The 19,789-nt window shown below is 41.1% G+C and overlaps 2 protein-coding genes across 3 annotated transcripts in view; both read right to left on the minus strand.

Moving 5' to 3' along the window:
- Rbm5 (RNA binding motif protein 5) overlaps window positions 1-3,088 on the minus strand; it is a 30,155-nt gene extending 27,067 nt beyond the window's left edge. The window contains exons 1-2 of one of the 2 annotated variants that reach the window (XM_031343065.1): window positions 2,955-3,088; window positions 1,584-1,649 (exon numbers count right to left, since the gene is read on the minus strand). In XM_031343065.1, the coding sequence (XP_031198925.1) occupies window positions 1,584-1,600 (17 nt within the window). In that variant the 5' untranslated portion in view covers window positions 1,601-1,649; window positions 2,955-3,088. Of the gene's footprint in view, window positions 1-1,583; window positions 1,650-2,593; window positions 2,912-2,954 lie in introns of those variants that run through there. The other variant, XM_031343066.1, reaches the window with a different exon arrangement.
- A 2,171-nt stretch (window positions 3,089-5,259) lies between these two features.
- Window positions 5,260-19,789, minus strand: part of Rbm6 (RNA binding motif protein 6) — a 76,479-nt gene continuing 61,949 nt past the window's right edge. The window contains exons 9-19 of the mRNA XM_031345730.1: window positions 19,722-19,786; window positions 18,675-18,717; window positions 18,453-18,534; window positions 18,122-18,207; window positions 17,589-17,735; window positions 14,540-14,635; window positions 13,643-13,903; window positions 11,425-11,499; window positions 10,063-10,160; window positions 6,276-6,405; window positions 5,260-5,508 (exon numbers count right to left, since the gene is read on the minus strand). Coding sequence (XP_031201590.1) covers window positions 5,383-5,508; window positions 6,276-6,405; window positions 10,063-10,160; window positions 11,425-11,499; window positions 13,643-13,903; window positions 14,540-14,635; window positions 17,589-17,735; window positions 18,122-18,207; window positions 18,453-18,534; window positions 18,675-18,717; window positions 19,722-19,786 — 1,209 coding nt within the window. The 3' untranslated portion in view covers window positions 5,260-5,382. The remainder of the gene's footprint in view (window positions 5,509-6,275; window positions 6,406-10,062; window positions 10,161-11,424; window positions 11,500-13,642; window positions 13,904-14,539; window positions 14,636-17,588; window positions 17,736-18,121; window positions 18,208-18,452; window positions 18,535-18,674; window positions 18,718-19,721; window positions 19,787-19,789) is intronic.

Here is a 19,789-nt window from a genome sequence, read left to right on the forward strand (position 1 = left end):
TTTCCTCCCATTGATGACCAACTAGGCCATCCTCTGCTATACATATGCTGCTGGAGCCATGAGTCCTACTACCATGTGTACTGTGTACGCTTTGGTTGGTGATTTAGTCCCCTTCTTGGTTTTTCAAACAAGGTTTCTCTGTAGCCCCTGCTGTCCTGGAACTCATCCTGACACCATGTTGGTCTTTAACTCAAGAGATCTGCCTGCCTCTGCCTCCTGAGTGCTGGAATCAAAGTTGAGTGCAACCACTGTCCAGCATCTAAGAGTTAATCTTAACAACTTATATACTCTCAAGTGTGCCACACAAACTAGAAATGGACCAATGCCCCAGATAACCTAAGTCTTCCCTCCAACCCCTACCAATCAACCTTTTAACCAAGCAGTTCATCTGCACATATAAGTGGATGATTACTTCAAACTAACAGGCTCAAAAAACATTTATTTCATATAACATTTTTTTTTTAATTACAAATGTTATTTGGAGCAATAGATTGCTGTCACAGGATTACATGATATCATATGACATAAGTAAGTCTTTCTTTGTTGGTTGGGTTTTTTTTTTGTTTGTTTTTTGTTTTGTTTTTGTTTTTGTTTTTTTGTTTGTTTGTTTTTTCGAGACAGGGTTTCTCTGTATATCCCTGGCTGTCCTGGAACTCACTCTGTAGAGCAGGCTGGCCTCGAACTCAGAAATCTGCCTGCCTCTGCCTCCCAAGTGCTGGGATTAAAGGCGTGCACCACCACCGCCCGGCGCAAGTAAGTCTTGGATGTCAATTTCACCTACACAAAAACTAGCCTCTCAATAATAAGAATGTTAAGTCAAATGATTTGAGATCTCCATATCCACAGTTGCTGAAACAGCCAGCAGTTTTCATCTTTATTTGTTTAGTTTATTTGGTCCTATTGGAGATTGATACTCATGCCTCATAAACCACTGAGCTAGCTATATACCTAGCCCTAATATGCTCTATGTTAATTTTCCAGCTTTCCCCTTTCTTGTCTTGATGTAACTAATGCAAGACTCCAGGCTGCTCAGCTCTCAGGCCACTGTATCTATCACTAGGGAATAACAAGGACTGGCACTCACTCACTGCTTGTCAAGCAGGCTTTGAATAGCTCCTGCCCACAGCTGGAACTTTCCATAGCCTACTCTACACTGCTTTCCTTAACCTAATTCTTAGCCTTTGGATTTCACCTCAGACAGTACTCTCTCCAAGGCACTCTCCTATGCTTCTTATGTGTCCAGACAGTACTTTACATTTTTTATCGTAACTGTTAACTCTCACTAGACTGAAGCTTGTGAGAACAGAATCATGAAAGTAGTCATTTAGAACACTTGAAACACAATATACATTTAAATATGTGTTTGCTAAACAATTTATTACTGTTTTTTTTTCTTTTTTTTGGAGACAGGCCTTCTCTATGTAGCCCTGGCTGGCCTTGAACTCAATGAGATTTGTCTGCCTCTTCAGGGATTAAAATCCGTAACCTGCTATCACCACAGGGCCGAATAAAGAATTTTAAACAAATATTTCAGTCCCTACTAAGTTGCTGAGATCAAAAGCATGGATTGTATTAAAACTCACCTTTTGTCTGAACCCATTGTCTCACTGAAGATCTAGCACACTGCTTCAAAAGGTTTAATTTTTCCTCTGGTGGTGGGGAGAGAAAAAAATTGCAAATTTCAGAGATCACTTAATTCAAGAACCCTACAAACTGGGATAGAAGCTGCGGCTAATACTTAACAATGACTAAAATGAGGAAGGACAAGGAGGCCTGTCAACATTAAGTCGTGCTATAATTTTGTTAAGAAGCAGGAAGGTGAAGGACACTTTAATATATTAAGATTATATATTCAATAAGAAACTCAAGAAGGGTGAAGGCTTTAGACACCTTGAATACTCCTACTACCATTACAAAGCAAAATGCTCCTTATTTTCATAACCAAAGCAATTCTATTTATTGAGGCGGACAATGGTTAAGATTCGTCCAAATGTCTTCAATAATATAAAATTCAACATTAAATCGTAATCTCAATTTTTTTCTGACAAAAACTTAGAAGCTGGAATGCTGATCTGATTGAAATTTACATACATAACACAACGCCTGATCTCAATCTATTTTTCAGTAAGACAAGACCAAACCTTGGCTCGGCTTAATATCTGTGTAACAATAACACCTATGTCTTGGACCAGCCCTGATCGACACGGGCCAACGAGTGACCAACAGCCTTTGCCCATCCGATGGGCCGTAATAAAACATCACACAGCTATACTCTTAGATGCCTGTGGTGTCCCAGAAACTATAGTTACAGCCATTTCTATAATCTGGTCTTTAAAGCAGGCACTCAACAAACATTCACTGACTTAAGAAATGAAAGAAACATCTAGTGATTCAAGTTCCGGGGTCGAACGGCTATGGCCGTCCCTTGTTTCGCCGGAGATGCCCGCACCTACCTCCGCGGGAGGTGCCCATGCCCACCTCCGCGGGCTATCACAGCCGAGATGGCGGCGCCAAGACCTGTGCAACTGAATCCGGCATTCTGCCCATCTTTCCCATCTTACATCCATCCCTCCCCACGCCCATTCCCAACCACCTTTCGCAGAGCGAGATTCAGTAGCAGAGGCAGGGCGAAGATGGCTTAAGAAGATTGCCAACGCTTCCGAGGGGTGTCCGGAGGACCGGCGCTCCACTGCTCCGCAGGACAGGGGATTCGGGACAACGTCCCAGCAAGAGATAAACAACTCGCAAGAGGCAGGTCGAGGACCGGGTTAGGGGACGATCTATGAAAGCCAGCAGAGCCAGAGGCGAGGAGGGGCGCGGCCCTCAAACGCTTGCTTAGTTTAGTCCCTTCAAAGACGCGGCTGAGCGGTCAACTCTGGCGGCTGACAGGCAGGCTCAAAGGACAGCACTAATGGCAAGATCACTGGGGTGTAAAGGACGGCAGCCGCACTCACCTCCACAGAGGTAACAAAGCAGAAGCAGTAGCGGCTCTGCGTCCCAGAACCTCCTACAAGGTTCGGCCGCTCCACAAAATGGCGTCTTCACCGACCGTCTTCTCCTACCCACAGTGCCTCGCGCGTCGAACCTCCCCCCCACCCCCACCCCACCCGCCTCTCCAGAGGCGTCCAATCAGCGAGGGAGCCCGTCTGCGCGAGGGCTGTCGGGAAGTGTGGTCGCCCAGGCAGCCTGTCACTAGACCTTGCGTTAATTTTTTTGCGTATTTCATCTGCTTCATGACAAAGCTGCCATTCAGCCTCTGAGATCCCGGATGTGAACTTTACCAGCGCTTGACACATTGTAAAATGTATAATCCAGTTCGTAGAGAAGGCATACTACTGATCACTTCCCTAGAGGCTAGATTAGACTTTTTGCAAGGGTCTTCACGAATATTATCACCCTGAAGATGTACACCTGTAATTGCACTTTAGATAACGAAGCAGGGGGACTGCCATGGTTTTGAAGCCATATTAGACAACTTTATTCTCTCTCTTAGGGCAAGTCTTGTTTTACAAACATACTGAGCTAATAATTCGGTAAACTGGAAACTAGCTTGTTTTCAGAAGCCATGACAGCAGCTAGAGTATGAACTCCAGAACAATAGGGATATTTTCTTGTAAGTCCCTGTCACAAGCAAACAAAACAACAATAGAACCAAACCTGTGAGACGGCCTCATCGGGTAAGGCTTACTGCCAAGCCTAAGAACCTGAGTTCCATCCCTGCAACCCACACGATGGAAAGAGAGCCACTCATGAAAGTTGTCTTCTGATGTGGCAAACATGGATGTGTGTTCGAATACACCAACATAAGTAAACAACCCAAATTCGCCAGGCAGTGGTGGCACACGCCTTTAATCCATTTTAAAAAATTTAAAAATTGGACCTGAGAGCTGGAGATGGTTCAGCAATTAAGAGTGCTTGCTGCTCTATCAGAGAATCCAAATTTGGTTTCCAGCACTCCTATCAGGGAGCACACAAGCCTTTAATACCAGCCCCAGGGATTCCACACTATCTTCTGGCCCTAAATGTACCCAACTACACACAGAGACAAATAAAAATAGTACATCTTACTAATAAGAAAGAAAAACAAAAACTTGGATGATGAAATGGTTCATTTGGTTAAAAAGTACTTGCCACCAATCTTTATAACCTGAAAGTTTTCTTCCTTTTTATTTTTCCCCCAAAAAGGATTTCTATGTATTCATGGCTATCCTGGAACACATTCTGTAGAGCAGCCTGGCCTCAAGCTCAGGTATCTGTCTGCTTCTGCTGTCTGAGTACTGGGGTTAAAAGCATGTGCCACTACCATTTGGCTTGATAATCTGACTACAAGTTGTCCTCTGACCTCCAGACACACTGGTATAGCTCCCCCACACCACAAGTACACATAAGATGAATGTTTAAAAGAATAAAAGTAGTCAGGGAATTTGGTAAATGTCTGTAATCTCAGTTCCCAGAAAGGAGGAGATAGAATAGGAGGCACATGGGGCTAGGCTGAGTTAGAGTAAAATTCTTTCAAAAGACCCCCTAACCCAGTGAAATAATAGCTTTCAGGAGTCTGTTAAAACCAACCAATCAACCAACCAACCAACCAACCAACCAACCAACCAACCAACACACCAACCACCTCTCTGATTATCTGGCAAAAAATAAAAATGAAATGTTTTGTCCTAGTATTGGAACTACTGCTATAGAAAATAAAGTGAAAGACACTTTTGCTTTGAGACAATTGTAGGACTTTGTTTTCCCTACAGCCTTGAGGCAGTCAAAGAGCTTATGAATCTTTAATTAGTAAACCTACATATGGAAATGTGTTTTACCTCAACAGTTACCAAAACTCACAGGCTAAGAGAGGCTCTTTTCAGTGATGAGATCAAGATCATTAGCTATGTCCAGTTCCTTACTTCTAACAGATAGGCTGTGTTCCCTGCATGCTTTAGCACTAGTCGACCATTTCCACATTAGCTCAGATATGCCTACATGGAGGCATTTTCCACTATTCTTTTTCTTTTTTCTTTTAAGATTTATTTATTTTATGTATGTGAGTACACTGTAGCTGTCTTCAGACACACTAGAAGAGGGCATCAGATCCCATTACAGGTGGTTGTGAGCCACCATGTGTTTGATGAGAATTGAACTCAGGACCCCTGGAAGAGCAGTCAGTGCTCTTAACCACAGAGCCATCTCACCAGCTCTACTTTCTACTTCTTAACATCAAGCTCTAATCTCTATCCATTGTGGAAAAAAAAAACTTTAACAAAATTTATTCACATTGAAAAAAAGTTTATTTAAAAAAGTTCTAGCAGCAAGAACAGTAACAAAACAAAAGGAGAGATGGACAAACAAAACAAGGAGGAAATTGTGTCCAGTGGAGTGTCTCCACTCTTAATCGAGTTCTTTGTATCGAGCAAACATAACTCTTCGAACAGCGTCTCGGTAAGTCTCATTAGACTGTCTCTTGCTGGTTCTTCCTGGAGCACCACCCCCAGGTCCCCTCATCCGCCCTTCAATCTGCAGAACAAAGAGTCAAGTGAGATCTTTGGAAAAGGAAGACCACAATGTCATGATTTCAAAATAAAGGCTTCAATATTAGACACATGAATTTCAACAGAAATGAAATGGCTAAGTCTCTGAAGGTCAGCATTGCCGAGGCCCAACCCTATCGAATACTTCCTTTTGGTCATCTTTCCATGTGCTCTCCCTGAAAATAAGAGGAGCTGTATCTTTCCAGGGAACCGTATCTTAGCTGTCAATGATCTGTGCTGACAATACCTCTCACAGACAGGGGTCTCTAATCTTTGATTACTGGCTCCCTGGTTCTTTTTGGTATCATTACTAGAGCTTCGGATTGAGAAGTGAGTGTTCTACCTCGGAGTCACAGTCCAGCGCTCCTGGCTGTTTTTTAATCAAAATGGTCCTTTAGTCTGAAACCACTTGGCTTCTATACTGCCCTCACTGCTTGTTCCTTACAGAGGAGTATGATGAACTCTATTCAACGAACCTGCCTTCTTGTCACTGTTAGGGAGATCACCGAGGGCCCAGCACAACAAGTTCTAACATAGGATACAGATGGGAAGGGAGGGTGAGTTGGCCTAGTGGATAAGGGTACTTGCCATTAAACCTGATGACCTGAGTTTGATTCCTACAAGGTAGAAAGAGAAATGATTTCTAGAAATTGTCCTCTGATCTCTATTTTGGGCATGTGCTCTGAGGCCAGACAGAAAAAGTTAAGTATATTCAAGGTTCATATATCTCCCAGGAAGACAGAGTCATCTTACCTCCTCTGATGAACCCAATCCAGGATGGCTATATCCCAGGCCTGCCCCTTTCCTCCAGCCAGTGGCCTGCTGGGCACAGCCTCCTTTGCTACTAGTGTCAGTGTCTTCTTTATCAACAGGGTTACGATCACTATAAGAGAGACAGATACACTTCTACCATCATTTTCAAGGTGAGCTGCTGAGATCTGCTTCCTAATAAGTATATTAAGCACAACCCAATATCCATGTAACTAGGCTTGTCCTGTGGATGCAGAGGTGACTATCGTTGGGCCCTGATCAAGGGAAAGAACATGAAGACTTTGTTAATAGATGCTTATAGGAACTGAGGAGATCAATCACGGATGTGGCAAACAATGGATCACAGAATACAAGGAAGGGAACACCAATCTCAATGGTTACCATCAAAGGTGAAAGGATTTTAAGCAAGAAGACACATCTGAACTAGAAATGAACAAATGAGGAGTTTAGGACCTAGAAAACGTGTAGCAGGCATGTAAAATGATTTGTCTAGTAGAGGAGTAGCAGGAACTGATAAAGGCATGATTGTGAGGTCAGATTGTTAAGAGAAAAAAAAAGAAAGACAGACAGACACAGAGAGAGACAGAGAAAAAGGAGCGAGAGGGAGAGAGAAAGAGAAATAGAGAGAAGGAAGTCTTGAACATTACATCATAAAATATTTTGCAACTCAAGCCTCTACCCACGCAATATATGTGTATTTGCAAAATAAGATAGTACTGTTTGGTTTCTTTGCTATCCTGGGAACCAAACCAAGGGTTTCAGGTAAGCTAGGTAAGCCCTCTATACACTAAGCTCACAAAAAGGAGAGATCTCTTCATCTTCTTCTGACCTTCATGGGCACTGTATGTGTGTGATACATGGATATACATGCAGGCAAAACATTCATGTGCATAAAACAATAAAAAATTGTTTGCTTGCTTTTTGTGGTACTAGAGATTGAATCTAGGGACTCAGGCATGCTAGGCAAGCATTCTGTGTTAGTCTATCCCGAAGATTAGAAAGGTCAAGTTTAGGCCTGAAGTGGTAGCTCAGCAGTAAAGAGCACAGACTACTCTCCCAAAGATTGTGAGTTCAAATCCCAGCAGCTGCTAGAAAGGTCAAGTTTCTGTATACGAGACACTTCTGGTAATAGAAAATGGATGGAAGAAGAGGAGAGACAACGATTGCCTTTTAGAGATGCCCACAACTACTGAGGGTCTCTTATCTGGATACCTCTCTTTCTCCTAACACATCTGCCATTTTATACTTTTATTTAACACAAAAGCTCTTTTAAAAATCTTCAATAGGGCTATACAGAGAAACCCTGTCTCGAAAAACCAGAGAGATACTCAGCACATAAGAACACTTGATCCAAGTTCAGTTCCCAGCACCCTTAACAGGTGGCTGGCTCACAAGTGCTTTCATTTCAGGGAATTCAACACCCAGTTCTCTGGCCTGTATGGGCTCCTACATGAATATGGTACACATACAGACAACCTCCTCACTACACATTTTATAATATTTATAAATAAATATATAATATTTGTAGATTTATCTTATTTTATGTATATGAATGTTTTAGCTGCATGTATATGTACCCAGGTGTGCCTGGTGCCCATGCAGGTCAGAAGGAGAGACATCAGATTCCCTGAATTGGGGTTATGGACAGTTGCAAGAGCATATGAGTGCTGAAACTAAATCTTCTAAAGAGCAAAAAGTACTCATCTCTCTAACCCTCAAATACATAAGTCTAAAAAAACTATCTTTAATAAACTTCCATTCCACTTATATACAGTATAAAGAAGAAAGGTTGAGTAAGGTAAAGAGAAGGCTATGAAGGAACTGACTGAAGGTTAAGAAGTACTAAACTGGGGTGCAATATGGAGCCTCAGACAAGCACAAGAAGAAATAATCAAGATGTAACTAGAAACAGTTTTGTTTTGTTTTATGGGATAGGGTCTTATGCCTTGGCTGGCCTGGAATTTACTATGTAGACCAGGCTAGTCTTAAACTCAAAGATGCATTTGCCTGTGCATTTACAGTGCTGGGATTAAAGGCATGAAGCACCAGAGAAGAAATGTTTAAGCTCAGACAACAGAACTGACATGCTGGCTTATTGTGGCAGCTGAGGCCCTGAGTATATTAGAAAGTTCAAACAGGAGAGCAGAGGAATCAGAATCAAAGAGTACAGTGAGCAGGACCTTAGAAAATATCTGGAATATTCCTGAAAAGAAAGAGGAAGCAAGAATTGTAGGTAACATTTGCCTTTAACCCAGACACGTGGGGGCGGGGCGGGCGGGAAGGCAGACTGATTTCCTCTGGTGTGAGGCCATCCTGCCTCCTTCCCTTCTGCTTAGGAACTTGCTTGTCAGTTTCTTTTTCTTCTTTCCTTTCAAGGCCTCAAATACCCTTTCTTTTTATAAACAGCCAAAAGAAATTGAGGAGTTATCAGTGACTCTTCAATTCCACTACTCACAAAGCAAGATGGACTTCACGTTTTCCTTTGACCCAGTCACAGCCTGCCTTTGCAATCATCTCTCATTAGGCCCACACTGTAAGCATCATTAGTAAGCATCATCATTAGTCTCTGTTTAAGTGTATCTTCTTTATGCTTAATAATTCTTAAAGTAGGACTGGAGAGATGGCTTAGTGGTAAGAGCACTGACTGCTCTTCAAAGGTCCTGAGTTCAATTCCCAGCAACTACATGGTGGCTCACAACCATCTGTAATGTGATCTGATGCCCTCTTCCGGGGTTGTCTGAAGACAGCAACAGGGTACTCAATATAAAGTAAATCTTAAAAAAAAAAAAAAAAGAATTCTTAAAGAAGATTAGTACTCCACTTTAAATGATTTCCTGCTAACTTAAAAATATGTTGAAAGTGAACTGATCTCTAGTCTGCTAGTTAGCCTGATTTCCTGTCATTCAACATACTCCAGCTGTTTAGTTCTGTCAAATCACTTGTCAAACGCACCATATGCTTAAAAAAGAAAAGCTGGGTGGTGGCAACACATGCCTTTAATGCCAGAGCATGGTCAGCAGAGATGAGCAGATCTGAGTTTAAGATCAGCCTGGACTACAGAGTGATTTCTAGGACAGCCAAAGTTACACAGAGAAACCCTATCTTGGAAACAAAAAACAAAAACAAAAAAACAAATAAATCCTGTTGTACATAGTTTCCTCCAGTTGAAACCTTCTCCTGTTCCCTTCCTTTCTGGCTTTCCTGTGAGCCACATCATCACTTAGTGTACACTGAGTCAATGTATGTCTTATCTCCTTGAATATTCCTTGCACTTAGTACAGTGGCAATACATCACAGATTATCAGCGGACTTGATGGAATACTGGGGTTACGAGCTTGGGAAATGCTTGACTGGAAACAAGCAGAGGAAGTTAAGAGGCCATATTATACTCAGCAGCAGCCAGCCTATCAATCAGTTAGTATGCAATTGGAGGATGGAGATTCCACAGAGAAATAGTCCGAAAATATGACATTATCAGGCTTATAAGAAGGTACAGTATTATCGATATAGAGTTTTGAGGATAGCCACTTTAGTCCTGGCTTTCAGTAGCAGAAGCATTACAGTCAGCCAACCTTCCATAAAAACATGCATATATTCAGTGTTAGAAAAAAAGTGGTCAAATAGCCATGGTGGTCTTATTGGAGTTCAGACAAAACTAGCTTTTAGTAACTTCACCTCTCTCTGAGAAATAAAGTAGACATCATTTGCAGAAGACAGTTCTACTATTAGGTCTGTAGGCAATGGCTGGATGTAGATTGTCTGTCCTTACCTGTCTGTTTCTCTGGAGTATTTAATCCGTTTCCTTTCTGGAGAATCAAAAGATTGCAGTTTTTCCCTTCGGTCATTTCCTTTTTCTTTAAACCTTCCCTGTGGGAAACATAAGAGACAAGAAATTTCTGATTAAGAGGTTGGGAGGGCTGGGCAGCAGTGGCACACGCCTTTAATCTCAGCGCTTGGGAGGCAGAAGCAGGCCGATTTCTGAGTTCGAGGCCAGCCTGGTCTACAGAGTGAGTTCCAGGAGAGCCAGGGCTACATAGAGAAATCCTGGCTCTATACTCTCCCCACCAAAAAAGGGGGTGATGGGAGGGGTAAGTTCTATCCTACTCCTGATGTTTTTTGGAGAGGGGTTGAGGTTGGGAAGATAGGATCTTGCGATGTTCACAGGCTGAGATCACATGATCCTCACATTTCAGCCTTCCAAGTGCTACCTATTCACCGGATAGTCAAGGCTATAGAGAAACCCTGTCTTGAAAAAAAATAAAAGGGGTCTGGAGAGATGGCTCAGCGGTTAAGAGCACTGACTGCTCTTCTGAAGGTCCTGAGTTCAATTCCCAGCAACCACATGGTGGCTCACAGCCATCTGTAATGGGATCTGATACCGTCTTCTGGTGTGCCTGAAGATAACAACAAAGTACTCATATACATAAATAAATAAGTAAATCTTTAAAAAAAAAAAAGAAAGAAAAAAAATAAAAAACCAAACCCTAAATAAATAAATAAATAAATAAATAAATAAATAAATAAATAAAAAGATCAGTGAGTAAGAGCACTGACTGCTCTTCTGAAAGTCCTGAGTTCAGATCCCAGCAACCACATGGTGAGATCACAACCACCCATAATGAGATCTGATGCCCTCTTCTGGTGCATAATACAGCGTATTATGCTGGAGCGAGCAGGGCAGTCCTGAGTTCAGTTCTCAACAGCCACATGATGGCTCATGGCCATCTGTACAGCTACAGTGTACTCATACACATAAAATAAATAAATAAATCTTAAAAAAAAAAAAAAGAGTGCTATTTATCTCACACACCTAGAGAACAAAACATAACCTTTTAAAAAAAGACCAATGATTTACTAAGGTATAATTTATAAACAATGAACATATATCATATATTTTTCAGCTTATACTGTGATTTTATCTTACTTTTAGATAATTAGTTAATTGTTAACCTCTCATACATTACACCTGGACTGCAGTTTCACTCCCCCTCTTTTCTCAGTCCCTCCCTCCCCACCACATGTCAGGTTAGGGACCCCTTTTCTTCCCTGCCGCTTTGTCAGGAGGGATCAGTACAGAGTAGACACCGAGGGGCAATGTGGAGCACAGTGAGTGCCTGTGGCCAGCGCTCACCTCCCGTTCTCTCCTCTCCAGATAGGCTAGCTCTTGTTCTGACTGCTTTATCTTCCGGTGAATTTCTAGGTTTTGCTGAAAAAAAGAAGAGATTTTATGAGTACAGGTCTAAGAAAACAACATCAAAACATGCCTAGAAATGCTTCTGGGTCTTTCCCAGATGCCTTAGGACTGTAACTTTTATAACTTTTGTTTTGATTGGCTCTCTTAAATGACTAATATACCCTGCAACAAACAATCCCTAACTGGTTCTGCCTAAGTTTCATCAATAAGGAAACTATATTCTAATTGACACACAAATTACATGGTAAATCACATAAGAGAATTTTACTCTAATTTATCTTTTTAAAAAAATGTATGAGTATGAATCATCCAAGACTGACGTTCCAGATATTTCTGATCCTCCATGTGGGTGCTGGTAGGAAACCTGGGGAGTTCTACAAGAGCCACTAGTACTCTTAATTACTGGGGTGGTTTGAATATGAATGCCCCCATAGCTCAGCTTCCTACCATGACAATTATGAACTAAACCCCTGAAATTGTAAGCCAGCCAAAATAAATATTTTCCTTTATATTTTAAAGATTTATTTATTTATTGTATGTAAGTGTAACTATAGGTGCCTTCAGACACTCCAGAAGAGTGCATTAGATCCCATTACAGATGGTTGTGACCTCCCATGTGGTTGCTGGATTTGAACTCAGGACCTCCAGAAGAGTAGTCAGCCATCTCTCCAGCCTCGAGTATTTTCCTTTATAAGAGTTGCCACGAGGGGCTGGAGAGATGCCTCAGGACTTAAGAGCACTGGCTGCTCTTCTAGAGGTCCTGAGTTCAATTCCCAGCAACCACATGGTGGTTCACAACCATCTGTAATGGGATCTGATGCCCTCTTCTGATGTGTCTGAACACAGTGACAGTGTATTCGTATACATAAAATCTTAAAAAAAAATTGTGTCACCATGTCCAACTAACACACACACATAAAAAAAAGTTGCCTTGGTTATGGTGTCTCTTTACAGCAATAGAACATTGACTAAGACAACCACGGACCTATCTCCAACCCATGCTTTATCTTCTGATTTAAGGTAAAAAATAATGGGAAAAGGGTCTGGGCAAGCCAAAGAAGAAAAATCACATGCCCCACTTTGCCTACCACTTTCTCAGCCAACCCCAATCCCTAGACACTCTTGCACAGACCCAGAGGAATATGAAAAAGAAACACTAAGATTCTGAAAGAACAAAAGCTGTTCTCAGAGTCTTTCATTCCTTGAATATGGTCTAAACTCTACAAATCTTCAGGCATGTACATGAAACACCAGGAGTCCAAAAACAGTTCTTATACAACCCAGTAATTCCTTGATCTGGACAATGTCTAGGAAATGAGAAGTGCTACAGTGTGTGGTCCTAAGGCTGGTTCAGTTCATGGATTTACCACATCTTTGGCTCCTTCTTCCAACAAACTACTTTTTAATCTCTTTTCTCATTTATTAGCAATTTTACAGGTGATAACTCAGAATCTACCAGGCACAGGCACTTAGGAAGCTGCCTATTCCAAGGATCATCAGGAGGATTTTCCTTAGAAAATCCTAGAAATTTTACAAAACCTCCAAGGTGGTAGCTGCGACAAGCAATGTATTTAGGAACAAAAACAGGCTTTCTCAGGTTTTGGCAAGGAAAGACTTTTAATTCTGTACTGAGAAGTTCAACTAGTCTTTTTAAATATGTTGCAACATCTGCTAAGAAGAAATATGAAAGAAATTACTTTGAGAACATGAGCCCATCTAAAGGCTTTATTTCTTTATGATTTGACTTGCTAGTAAGACTATAGGGGAGAATCAATATATATCAAAATAATGCCCCTAAATAGCTCTTGTGTTGACAACTTAAATCAATAATCACTGCATGAAGAGACAGAGGCCTACCATACCTATGGGGTAACAACATGTTATCATAGCTGGACAGAACCAGGTGAAGCTGACCAGTATCTAAGAAGACTGGGAGCTTATGTGGGTCTCAACTGTTAGTTAGTGGCAAGTTATCTACATACAAGTCCTTTATATGTGACATGACCACATAGCCCTCTAAATTCCACATATGTGCTCTAGCACATATGGGCACACACATATCATGTACACACATTCAATTTGAGATGATTAAAACCAAAGGAGGCTTAAGCATCTTAAGTTCCAGCAATGGTATGAAACTGTCATCTTGAAATACCTTGTGCAGGTCTGACAGTTGTTGGTGTTTGGTAAGAACTTCTTTATTGGGAAACTGCCTTCTGCAGAGCAGACAAGCCAGTTTATTCCAGTCAGTGAGTTTGTCTTCTTCATTCTCTTTCTTGGTCAGCTCCTCTCTAGGCGGAGGCTGTGCTGTGCGAGGCTGCGCAGGAGCGGCCTGTTCCTCCTCCTCGTCTTCCTCATAGTCACTGTCTCCTCCATATTCACCCAGGAGACCAATTAATGGATTTACCACCTTAGGCTAGAGAAAAAAGGCTAGGACTTAGCATAAAATTTAACTTCTATTTTGGGGATATTTGGATAAGGTCATATTTGTTCTAACTGATTAAGTTTGGAACATGACTACTATCCGTATGGTTCATCTCCCAAATGGAAGCGACACAGCTTAGTTTGACTTTGTGAAGGCCAGGAAAACAGGTTTTAGAAAAGAATGGACAAGAACAAGACCATAACTTAAACAGAAACAGCAGGAATAGTGGGATGGCTCAGCACATGAAAGTGCTGGCTGTGTAAGCCTGGTCACCTGAGTTCAGTCCTAAAACCCACATAAAGGTAGAAGGAGAGAACCAATTCCATAAAGTTCTTCTTAAGCTCTGTGCATGTGTGCAAGCACACTTATACACACATACATTCAAAGAGGAGACAATACCTGGTGTGATGAAAATACCACAAAGTAAAGAAAAAAAAAAAGTGGTCAGACAATAGCCTCTGATTAGTAAGTAATACCCTATTAGCATGTAACAAAAATTTTCCTACTATTTACACTCAAGAGGAATCTTAACTTGGGATATATAGAATCAAGGGACCAAAAGGAGACAGAGGCTTTGGGGTTCGTTCCTTGCCCTCCCAGACCAGTCCATATAAGAATTAGCCTTACTGGAGGAGGACTCTCTTCCTTTTTCACAGTAGGAGGCAGGGGCTTCTTAAAAACATCTTCTGGGGGAGGCTTCCCCTCACTGGTACTTTCTTGAAACTGATCAACGACAAAGGTAATTTTTATATGATAATCACTAATAAAAAGTGGATTAAGGAATTAGTTTTGATAAAATCAGTCTGGTTTTCCAAGTCTTCAAACATCTGCAACATTTCAGTGATTTTGAAAGAACCTTTAAAAGTGTAACATTTGGGCCTGGAGTACATCAGAGTAGAGCTCTTAGCATGTGAAAGGACCTCCACCAACAAACACCCACCCAAGGAAATATTTAGTGTAAGTGTGTTTACAACATTTTAGGTACCAGATGCAGCATTAATACATAGCATTATTTTCTTCAGTCTTTACTTACAATCCTCCTAGACTCTAGCAAGCATTACCATTATTAACTTCAAAAGGATTAAGAATATGTTAGAGGCAGACAGAATCTAAACATAAAGGCAGCACGATCTAAATATTTAACTTACTAGATGCATAAAATCATCTAATTTTTTATAAGCCTCGTTTCACTTAATTTCTGTATTTTTACAAACAAATGGCAAAAAAGTTACACTGAACTTCAAAGAAATTCTTTCATTAATAAAAATACATAACTGATATGAGATGACCCAAATGTGGTGACTTATGACTTTAATCCCAGCAATGAAAGGCAGGAGGAGTCTGAGGTTAGACTGGTCTATAGAACAAGTACCTGGATAGCCAGGACTACACAGAGAAACTGTCTTGAGGGAAGGGGTGCTGATATGAGGTGAAATCAATATAATTCTTCATAAAGTAATTAGACAAGATGTGAAAATACTTATCATTTTTTAATTCTGAGAAAGTAATTCAAAAAGTGAAACGTTACAGTAAAATTTAGAGATACTAAAGATCCTGGGACCCACCTGAAGGAGAGAGCTGACTCCTACAACTTGTCCTATGGCCTCCACATAGAAGGTAGCCATCCCCCAAAAGCTATTTCTATTACAATTACACCACGAGAAGTATACAAACAGAACCACTCACTAAAAGGACAAGGCACCGGGCAGTAGTGGCACACGCCTTTAATCCCAGCACTTGGGAGGCAGAGGCAGGCGGATTTCTGAGTTCGAGGCCAGCCTGGTCTACAGAGTGAGTTCCAGGACAGTCAGGACTACACAGAGAAACCCTGTCTTGAAAAACGGGGGAAAAAAAAAAAAAGGATAAGGCATAAAAATGAAAGGTATAGGCTGACAGGACAGCTCAGCTGAGTTCAATGCCGAGTCCATATAATGGGGAAGGAGAGCACCAACTCTACAAACTGTCCTCTTATAGCCACATATATACATGCCACAGGATGCGCATCCATGGCTGTGCGGCCCCCAATAACAAACAAAAACCTGGCTGGGCTCAGAGTAGTGGCATACAGTGTTGGTCTACATAGAGGATTCTAGTGAGGATAAAAGAGAACAACTTGCTGTCACTGTTTCTCTTGTCTCACCACGTGAGTCTTCAGGAAATTCAGGTCATCAGGCTATGTAGCAAGTACTTTTATCCATTAAGCAATCTTGCCAGTCCTTATTTTTGTTTTTAATTTTTAAAATAAGGCTGTGAATGCTCTGGAGCTTTTGTCAATCCCCCTGTCCCAGCCTTCTGAGTGTTGGGATCACAGGGATGTGCTACCATGCCTAATCTGAGTTATATTTTTTTTTTTCACTTGTAAAAGGAAGAGAGGGGGAAATGGTAAGTGGACTACTACACCAGGAAATCAAATTTTTTTTTTTTTTTTGGTTTTTTTTTTCGAGACAGGGTTTCTCTGTATAGCCCTGGCTGTCCTGGAACTCACTCTGGAGACCAGGCTGGCCTCGAACTCAGAAATCCGCCTGCCTCTGCCTCCCAAGTGCTGGGATTAAAGGCGTGCGCCACCACCGCCCGGCCAAAATTTTTTTTTGAGGACCAGACTTTCCAGTGTACCATTAAACTTGGCCTTTTTTTTTTTTTTTAAAGATCTGTTTTTATTTTATGTGTTTAAGTGTTTACATATTTTTGTGAATATGCTACCTTGTGTGAGCTCCTGCATATACCATGTGCATGCCTGGTACTTTCAGAGATTAGAAGAGGATAATGGATCCCCAGAACTGGAGCTATAGAAGATTATAAGCTGACTTGTGTTTATTAGGAACTGAACCCAGATCCAGCCATCCCCTTCACAAAGTCCCTAATCCACCCCCCCCACTTACAGTATTTTTAAAAAACTGTTCTTTAGTATGTATGGATATTTTAATTATACATATGTCTATGCACCACATGCATACCTGGTTCTCAGGGAGATCAGAAAGGGAGTTCTATTCCCTAGAATTGGAGTTACAGGAACTTGTGAACTGCTGTGTGGGTCTTGAGAATTGAACCTGGGTTCTCTGGAAGAGCAATCAGTGCTCTTAACTATTGTTCTCTCTCTCCAGATGCCCCTCCCTCATTATTCTGCTGTTTATAGAAGGTGATTTATCATTTATATAATTTATATATATTTAATTTACATAATTTATAAATTATATATATGAATGTATTTATACTTGGCTTTTTGGGATGGGGTTTCTCTGTGTAGCCCTAGCTAGCTGTCCTAGAACTTGCTCTGCAGATCGGGCTGGTTTCAAATTCTAAGATCTACCTGTCTCTGCCACCGAGTAATGAGAATAAAAATGTGTACCACCACTGCCCAGCTTTTTTGTAAAATAAGATTTAAAACACACACACCAGTGTTTTGCTTGCATTTATGTCAGTGTATACACTCAGAAAAGAATTTAAATCCCCTGGAGCTGACTGGAATTATAGACAGTTGTGAGCCCCATGTGAGTGCTGGGTATCAAACCTGGGTCCTCTATGAGAATAAGAGTTCTTTACTGTTGTGCTCTATCTACAGCTCCTCCTAGAGAATGTTTACAGTGACTTTACACCTTATACCTAGACCCTCTCTGTTCATAATGGCCATGTTTCCCATGTAACTATGTGATGAAGAAGTAACTACGAACTGCCTTACCTTTGTCACTCCTCTGTCTTTTTTCTCCTTGCCATCTCTTTTAGACGTTTCTTTCTTGCTATTTGACTTTCCTTGACTGGTAGATCTCTTTTCCTTGGTCTCTTCTTCGTCAGGTGATTCAGGGTCCTGGGGCACATAGACTTCTTGCTGTGATACAGGGTGAAAGAAGTCAGTCTACAGAATGCTTGCTTTTCTAGAATTTCAGGCTTAAGAAACAAGACTTCCTTTCAAGGCAGCAGAAGAACCCACATCCATCTAAGAACCCATTTCAGGGTGAGGATGCACAGAGAGCACCACTGATGTTCCCAGAACAGAGCTGTCCTTACCTGTAATGCCTGTAATCAGGGCACTGATTTTCCATATAAGAAACAGTTCAGATTCCATAAACTTTTCCACTTTTCAAGCAATGAGCATCCAGAGAATCCAGAGAATAAAATACTCAAAGTAACATTATGGGTACTTTTCTCAAAAGACTACTGATAGAGCAAATAAAGAAAAACAAAACAAAGCAAATAAACAAACAATAAACTAACCTGGGTGTTGGGATCATAGTAAGTTCCTGCCAAGGGGTCATAGTAGTAGCCGGTAGCAGAGTCGTATATGTAGCAGTCAGAAGATGCTACATGGGATAAAAGCAGAGCCAGCATCAGTTCCTGTCAAATAAGATTTTTACTGGGGGCTTCCTGAGAACAAATAAATAATTACGGTGGCCAACTTAAATAGGTAGAGAGCCTATATGAGATATACTCTCATTGATGAGTTAACAATTTCTTTGCTACCTTTGTGATCACCCAGATTTTAAGCAATGACTAGTAAGTCAGGGGGAAAAAAAACACCAAGAAAAACAAGACAAAGATTACTTACACTGTTGCCCTTGTCGATTTGTATCTGAGGACCAGTCTGAATTTCTGTTTCCTCCTCTCCTATCTCGGAAATATTTCTTACCCTATTAGAGAAACCAAAATTAGAATTATGAAAGTGTACAACAGTCACTATCCTCAACGGTGATCAACTGCAGGAAATTCAGTCATCCTTTAAGTGGCCTGAATATTTTAAAAATGACATTCACCATGTGTTAAAGCCTACCTGATAGTAATGCATGTGGTCAGAATGGTCCCCAGAATCATTTCTGCAATACAAAATATGACAAATCAAAAGCCACCTGGGGAAAGCCTAATCATACAGATTCACTGAAATTCTTCCTCATTGTGCAGAAAAATGAATCCACCTAGACAGAAGATTAGCTGATCCAGATACTTGACTGGAACAGCAGTGGGATTCCTGCAAAGTAACTTATTGGAGCAAAACAATGAACTAAGTAGAGGTGCTAAGTCAAAGCCCCTGTATAAACTCATCTCTGTGATGAGTTATCTCCCAGATATCACATGTTGGTGAAGAGGAGTAAAGAGTAACTGAATTAGACACTGCAGGATAACTGAGGCTAGACAATGGGAAGACTGTATACACTTACTTAGGATACTAACATATGAAGAGCTAGCTACTGAGAGCCTTTTTTTCCTGCATAGTTAAACACATCAACCAGGTGTGCTAGCCCCTGGCTGTACTCTTTGCCTTCTGGAGACTGAGGCTACTCTGGGCCACACAATGAGTTCCAAGCCAGTATGGGCTAGAATGTGAGATTCTGCCTCAAAAAAAAAAAAACATACAACAAAGCACTCATAAACTCAAAACTATGCCAACTTTTCTGGCCCCTAAATATGGCAGGCAGTCAAAGCCTAAAGCATCCAGGAATACTTATTTATCTATATATTATACTTATTTATTTATATATGTATTTATGTATGCATGCATTTAGAGAGAAGGTCTTTCAGTGGACACTTAGCTGGCCTGGAACTTGCTATGAGATTAGGCTGGCATTGTACTCAGACAGATTCATCTGCCTCTGCCTCTGCCTCCTGAGTGCTGGGGTTAAAGGCTTGCAACATCTTGTCCAGGTGGGAATACTATTTAAAAATGAAAACAATTCTATAATTAGAATAAAGCACACTATAGAAAAGGAAACTGCACATGTATGCATCTGAAGTAGCTCATGCTGGGAAGTCACAATGTCCTACTGTTTGTCTCTTCTCCAGGAGGAACAACTTCTCCCCTAAAACTGGAATGAGGCCTTACCTTCGTTTTCCAGTGGCCAGGTTTACAGCTACCATCTTCCCATCAATGCTAAATGGTGGATCAAGGTT

Source organism: Mastomys coucha, unplaced genomic scaffold (assembly GCF_008632895.1).
Source record: "Mastomys coucha isolate ucsf_1 unplaced genomic scaffold, UCSF_Mcou_1 pScaffold23, whole genome shotgun sequence".
Classification (NCBI taxonomy): Eukaryota; Metazoa; Chordata; class Mammalia; order Rodentia; family Muridae; genus Mastomys; species Mastomys coucha.